General features: G+C 50.4%; 1 protein-coding gene across 2 annotated transcripts in view; it reads left to right on the top strand.

Moving 5' to 3' along the window:
• Positions 1-7,320, top strand: part of FGD5 (FYVE, RhoGEF and PH domain containing 5) — a 126,882-nt gene that overhangs the window by 84,384 nt on the left and 35,178 nt on the right. The window contains exons 6-10 of one of the 2 annotated variants that reach the window (XM_019646052.1): positions 2,653-2,813; positions 3,055-3,211; positions 3,838-3,922; positions 5,613-5,663; positions 6,288-6,346. In XM_019646052.1, the coding sequence (XP_019501597.1) occupies positions 2,653-2,813; positions 3,055-3,211; positions 3,838-3,922; positions 5,613-5,663; positions 6,288-6,346 (513 nt within the window). Of the gene's footprint in view, positions 1-2,652; positions 2,814-3,054; positions 3,212-3,834; positions 3,923-5,612; positions 5,664-6,287; positions 6,347-7,320 lie in introns of both variants that reach the window. The other variant, XM_019646051.1, reaches the window with a different exon arrangement.

Below are 7,320 nucleotides of genomic sequence, written 5' to 3'. Positions count from 1 at the left end.
CTCTCTCTCTCTCTCTCTCTCTCTCTCTCTCTCTCTCTCTCTCTCTCTCCCCCTCTCTTTGCCCCACCCCCAGCCCTTTCTGTGGTGCTCTGGGCCTGGGCATCAGGGTGACCGGATTTGGGTCTTCACTCCTCCATGACTCACTCTCTTTTTCTGTTAAGTAAGTGTCCTGCAATCCATCAGTCAGCAAGCATTGTAAAACTCCTCCTCTATCACTTACTCTGCTGGACCTGAGAAACATAGCAGGAAACAGACGTGGCTCTGCTCTGAAGATAACATGTCTACAATATAATCACAACTGCTGTAGGGACAGCGTTTTATAGTTTTAAACATCAGGATGAGCTCCCAGCAGCCTCATGCTATCCTCATTTTACAGGTGAGGAAACTGAGGCTCAGATAGGTGACAGCTTGTCCACAGTCACTCAAGCACTCTCATGCTGTAGCTGAACTTGAACATGCCTGATAAGACTGTGTGTTGAAAGTCCTCTGTCCACCAGCTGCCCAAGGAAGAGGGGTTATTGCCCTCATCAGGATGTGTTTTTCTTTCTGTCTCTGAGATGCCAAAGCTGAGAGGACCCTGCAGGACTGGAGGCAGGGACCTAAACATAGAGATTCACAAAGAAAGAGTGGGAGGGTCCTCCTGCCCCACGTCAGCAGAGAAACCTACCATCCAGGCTCAGAATCATCTGGTGTCCCAGAGCCAGCTGTGGGCAGAAGTAAGAATTAAACACCACCTCCCTCTAGCCACCCTCCCCACCGAGCTGCTTATAATTCGCACTTGTAATTCACACTTTGTCCGCCCTCTGAAACATGCTTTCAGGAAAGGCTCTGGTAGCTCAGGTACAATGACATTCATTTCTAATTATAGATCAAGGATCAAACATGTGGCCTCCACTTAAGGACACACATGTCTTCAGCCCAGAGAATCTCTTCATTAGTTCAAGACTCAGCCCCAAAGACTTTGACCTTAGCGATGGGATGGAGGTTTCCCTAGACTTTCAAATTACAGCAGACCGGGGCTTGTGAGGGTCAGCCTCAGCAGGAACCAGCTCATCCTCCCTCCTTCAGACTGCAAGCCAGGGGCCCGCCCTCCACTGTCCTCCCTGCACTTCCCCACAGAGCAGCTTGCAGCAGCGGGAGGTCAGCACAGGACAGGATGAGCGTTCAGGAAGTGGAGACCTTTGTAACCTTCACATCCGCTATCCTCTGTCTGACAGTGCAGGTGGCCTCTTGACACATGTTGAAGGGGCAGGCACAGGAGAGTCGCCTGTCTTTCTAGTTCACTGTCTTGCTCCCTCTGTCAGTCCTTCCCTCTCCCATCTTCACTCTCCCTCAGTCCCCTCTTCACCCCTCCTCTCCCTTCTCCTCCCCTCTCCTCTGCCTCTCTCCTCATTTTTCTTCCTTTCTTTCTCTCTCTTCCTTCCCCTCTCTCTGTCCCTGTCCCACCTCCCTGCCCTTTTTCCTAGCCCTGTCTGGTCACCACTAGCCCACCTCCTTTCCTTCACCTCTTTTACTGGGTGGGAGAAGACCAGAAAGACTTCCTGGAGGAAGGGCTGCCCATCCTCTCAGGCATTTTCCCCTTTTAGATCTCTATATGAAGAGACCTTTCTAGCAATGAAAACTGTCCAGCAATAGAATTTAGCTGTCTTGTTTAGTAATGAGTTCCCCATCAGGGAGGCAGTCAAACAAGGCAGAGTGATCATCATTCTTTCCGAATGTTGTAAAGGTGATTTGACCTTCCGGATTTGGGCTGGATCACATGACCCCTGATGCTGAGGTTTTCCTGGTGTGCATTGCTCCACAATTCAAGGTCGTTTCAGGATATCCCGTATATTTAAAACAGCAGACCTGGGCCTCATGCAAAAAAGCAGGTGTATTTAAAGATAAGATATTTTTTGTTGTGAGAAAAAAGTCGTGCATTCTTTATAGTTTTAATGCTTATTAAATTTAGTTTAATTTTTTTAAGTGATTTAATCATGGTACAGAAATTTTAGAAAATAGAGACAAGAAGGAAAAAAATTCATGCCTAATTCCATACCCCTGACACAGCCACTGTTTCCATTTCACTCTATTTCCTTTTAGCTTTTTCCTTTGTTCATTTTTTACACAACTGTGTTGCAGTGGGAAGACAACTTCTTGATTTCTTAGCATCAGGACATGAATATTTTACATAGTTACCATCTGCATCGTTTTTAGTGACTGCTTAATACTCCATAAAATGGATGCCTGTGATTTTCTTAGACTTCGTTTTGCAACAACACAGCTCATGAACCTCTCCAGAGATGGGTCAGTGTCAAGCGGAGCTTTATCTTGCTTCAGAGACGGAATTACCCAGCTTTTCACTCACCTTGTAAACGGAGAGCATGCACCCAAATTCCCACAGGGAGGGGGCGGCATGAACCTGCTTTAAGCCCTACTCCAGGCCAGGAGTTGTGATGGGTGCTCTTTGAGCATCAGTTACCCATGGGTACGTACCCACAGGTGTGTGTTATCAGCCCCATGTTACAGATGAGAACGCTGGGACCTGAGACACGGGCTTAAGATGCCATGCTGTCTGTTTGTAGGCCAGGGCTCCAAAGCCACAGGGGAACGGCCAGGAAGGACTTGTGCTTTGTCTATCAGCCCATGGGTAACAGGCCTTTGGGGTTTCAGAATTTCCACGGAGCTGTCGTGAGGGCTTTGGATGAAATGGACCAAGAGGGCAAAGACACGTTGGCCAGGGAAGAGCTGAGGCGTGGCCTGAGCGAACTGCCAGCTATCCTCGACCTTCACCAGGGGATGCTAGAGGAACTGGGGGAGAGGCTGCTTCACTGGTGAGCAGTCCCGACTCCCATCCCGACTTCTGTTGCCCCAGGAGATCAGGGGACAGTTAAAAACCCCACCACATGAAACGGTGTCTCCACCTGACAGATGGGGAAGCCGAGACACAGAGGTGTGAGGTCATTTGCCCAAAACCAAGTGTGGGAGGACTGAGCTGGGATCCCACCCAGGGACGTGGCTCCAGCTGGTCCCAAGGCTCCGTTCTCACTGTCCCATCCCCCTCTCTGGCTGCAGGGAGGCCCAGCAGAAGGTGGCCGACGTCTTCCTGGCCCGGGAGCAGGAGTTTGACCACCACGCTACTCACATCCTGCAGTTCGACAGGTATCTAAGTCTGCTCGCTGAGAACTGCCTCCACTGTCCCCGGCTGGCAGCTGCCATCCGTGAATTTGAGGTGAGTCCCTTGGTCCCCTGAGAAGCTGCTCTAAGGATGCAGGGGTGGGGGCCATGGAGTTTCAGGCAAATCAGTGGGGCTTCTTGGTATGTCTGAAAGCTGGGAGGCAAAGGGGAAGACCCAGCCAGGAGAGCAGAGGGTGACTCCGCGGGAGGGAAAGCCCAGAACCCGGAACATCCCCCGCTGGGAAATCGATGACCGCTTGGTGAGCTCCAGCCAAGGGGAGAATTTCAGTGACCATTCTCCTTTCTCACTAGAAAATCACACAGCACCGCGGGGCTCCAGCCTGATTGCATGATCAATAAATGGCTACCAACTGAGGATTCAGTTATTGGGCAGAAAATAGGGGGCTTTTTTCTATTACTAACAATGGATGCACAGCAGGGACTAGGAGAGGCGTATTAATTACTGAGTGTAGCATAGACAGCGAGCCTGAAGAAAGGAACTGTCACAGTGGAGTGGTGTCACCTGGGAGGCCTTCCTAGAGGAAGGGAACCTGGTTTGGAGATGGCTTTGGCCAGGAACAGGTGTGGATGGGACAGTGCAGGTAGCGCTCTGTGAGCCTGGTGACCTCAGACATGAATTCCTGATGGAGTTTTGTCCCCCGCATCTCTTGGAAGCAGCAGAGCCAGCAAGGAGGCGGCCAGAATGTGAAGCACCGGCTGCTGCGGGTTGTTCAGCGCCTCTTCCAGTACCAAGTGCTCCTCACAGGTGGGCCCCATGGAAGAAGGTCAGGGTGCACTGAGGTGGTGTGGGAAGAGGAGGCACCTGAGTAGGGGTGGGGGTGACAGTGGCAAGGTATGTGATGACAACTACCCTGGCAGGAAGGCATGGGGGCGATTGCTCTCAGTTCCTCCCCCCTGTCCCCCTACAGGGGCCAAACCCTGCCACCACCTTCCCTCTAGCTGAGCTTTGGACCCCCTGCTGTCCCCTTGGAAATTGTGCTTCAGTGGCCACCTCCTTTGTCTTCCTCCAGCCTCTCCCATCCTAAACACAGAAACTCACACCTTCCCCCTGCTGTATTTGCTCTCTGTGTCAGTGGGTATCTGATTCCCCTAAAGCTGTTCTTATCAACAAAGCCTCCTCGTGGCCAAATCAGTGGATGTTTTCCACCTGGAACCTTCTGGCCCTCTCTGTGGCTTTGCCACTGACCACTTCCAGCTTCTCGAACCCTTTCATCCTGGGATCTCTGTGACGTTCTCGCGCCCTGCCTCTCTCTGACCGCTCCTTTGCCTCTCTGTTGATGAGCTATCTTCCTCCACTTTCCTGTAAATGTCCATGTTTGGGGGGGTTCAGTCCTAGGTCGTCTTTCATTCCCTGTCTACAAATTCTCCCCAGGGACTGTTGTCCTTTCCCCTATGTCCACATGCCAGAAATACACACACCTCTATCCTGAGCTGCAGACCCATTTACCCAATAGCCTCCCAAATGGACAAAAGACCCCTGGCCTGGGGAGCAGATGATCCACTCGGGGTGGCAGACGTGCACACGTAGGGATATGCATGTAATTCCAGGGGCCAGGAGACAGAACTTAGTCATCTTATTCAATAAATATTTATTGAGCATCATCTATTATGTACCAGACCCTGTGCTAAATGCTAGAGGTATAGCAGTGAATTAAACAGCCAAACCCTATGACACTATGCAGCTTATACTCTAACAAACACTAACAAACAAATAAGGAAATAAAAGGACTATAGTCAGTGATGAGAGCTCTCAGGAAAAACAAAGCAGGGCAACAGGGCTCTGAATTAGATACAGCACGTGGGAAAGACCTCTCTGAGGAGGTAACCTTCCAGAGATCTCAGCAAATTGAGGACATGAGCCCTATGAAGATCTGGAAGAAGAAAGTACCAGGTAGAGGGAATAGTGAATGCAAAGGCCCTGGGGTAGGAACAAGCTTGGCATGTTCAGGAAATTGCAAGAATGCCAGCATTGCCAGAATGGATGAGTGACGTGAAGAGGTAGCTGGAGCGAGGCCAGCCTGTGTAGAGCATCGTGGTTATAAATGTGTTAAAGTTTTAAAGTTTTAACACATCACACTCCACTGTATTGATGGTCCCATTTGGCTCTCCCAGTAGATTGTGTGCTTCTTGAATGCAGGGCCTCACCTTGTTTGTGTTGGAAGGCACAGCACAGTGACAGGCACACAGCAGGCGCTCAACAGATACTTGCTGAGTGAATGACTAGCAGTGGTGGCAGTGGTGCTGGTGGTGGTCCTGGGGGCCTGGTTTTGTGCAGGTGTGGCGTTGTGATGGGGCTTACAGGGGTGAGAGGGTAGACACCCCATTCTTCTGAAACTTCTCTTCCATCTCTGGAGAGAGAGGGGGGCTCCTGTTGTGGACAGGAGGGGCAGGCCTCACTGGAGCACACTGACTCCTGGCTCTCGTTCTGCCTGCAGACTATTTAAATAACCTTTGCCCGGACTCAGCCGAGTATGATAACACACAAGGTAAGTCCAGCATGAACCCAGACGAGGGAACACAGTCCTGCTTTGCCCCAATGCTAGACTCTATGCCAGTTCCAAGCTCAGGACGTAGCTCCCTCCCTGCCATTTGGCGGTGCAGTGACATGAGGCCTCCAGGCTTCTGAGGTGATCCTCCATTCACCTCAACACAGGACTCCCTAGGATGGGGTGTTGTCCAGTCAGAGGAGGAGAAGGGGGTGACCAGAATTTGGTGATAGAAGGTGTGTCAGGTCTAAAACACTGACCTCAGTATCCCTATTTTCTCCCAGTTCTATGTGGCTATTTCTGCTGTGACCTGCCGGCACAGTCCCCATTTTAATATACTCAGTTTACAACCAGGGAAACTGGGGCACAAAGTGACCAAATGACTGTCAAGGTCATTTAGGCAATAGTGACAAAGCTAGAGTTGGGCCTGTGACTTGACCTGGCCATGGGAAATATTGGTGCCACCCACTTAAAAGGCTCTGCAAGTGCAGTGATCTAGGTGTATGTGTGTGTGTGTGTGGGGGGGTGTTGGAGAGAGGAGAGGGCAGGGAAGAGGCAAGGATGGTGGCGACTAGACTGGCTGCCCCCAGAAGGCCCAGCTCTCTGCTCTGCTTCCCTCCTCAGGTGCGCTGACCCTCATCTCCAAAGTCACAGACCATGCCAATGACAGCATGGAGCAAGGGGTAAGTCCAGGTTCTGGGCAGTTCTCTGGGGTACACGTCCAGGACCCCCTCAACCCTGCCCAGGTCTGCCTTGAAGTATAACTTATGTACTATAAATTGCACATGTTTAAAGTGTACAATTAGATAAGATTCGATGTTTATGTACCTGAAACCATTTCCACAATCACAATACAGAACATAGTCATCACCCCAAAAAAGTTTCCTTGTATACCTTTGTAATCCCTCATCCCCCATCCCCAGGCAACCACTGCTCTGCTTTCTGTCATGATAGATTAGTTTGCCTTTTCTAGAATTTTTTAAAATGGAATTNCTGTAGAGGGCAGTGTCACTGGCCCTCATATGTGGGATCCAAACCGGGGCCCTCTGGCGTCCCAAGCCAGCTCTTAACCATCACGCCACTCGGCCGGCCCTAGAATATTTGTTGAATGCATAAGGGGAAGAGGGCCAGGTATCTTCTGCCTTCTTCCCCCCTCTTAGATGGATGTCAGGACCCCCAGGTGCGACGGTGGCCAGAATGACGGAGAGAGCAGAAAGCTTTCAGGGAGTGATGGATGGTGCGGCTGGCACTCAGCGCTTCCAGCTAAGCACAAGTTTTAAGAATGGATGTTTGTGGCGATTCCAATTATGCTCCAGTGTTTTAAATGTGTAGTGTTGATGAGGGCCACCCTGCCCATTGGGACTGAGTCAATTTAGTGAGAATTAATTACAGACAAGAAACTAGCCTGCGGAGCAGTTAATGTTGAAGCTCCCTGGAGTGGGATGCAGATGTAGCCATGTCTTGTCTTTGCTTGTCCTTCCTCTTCTCTCTCTCTCTCTCTCTCTCTCTCTCTCTCTCTCTCTCTATCTATCTATCTATCTATCTATCTATCTATCTATCTATCTATCTATATAAAGGGTGATACATGTGGAGGTGGGTGATCAAAGGCTAAAATGCCCATTCAAGATCAAGGGAGTGAGAATAACTGATACCCTTG

The sequence above is a fragment of the Hipposideros armiger genome, unplaced genomic scaffold (genome assembly GCF_001890085.2).
Source record: "Hipposideros armiger isolate ML-2016 unplaced genomic scaffold, ASM189008v1 scaffold_96, whole genome shotgun sequence".
In the NCBI taxonomy this organism is placed as follows: Eukaryota; Metazoa; Chordata; class Mammalia; order Chiroptera; family Hipposideridae; genus Hipposideros; species Hipposideros armiger.
The sequence above is the reverse complement of the archived record's forward strand: the minus strand, read 5'-3'. Positions and strand labels throughout refer to the sequence as shown.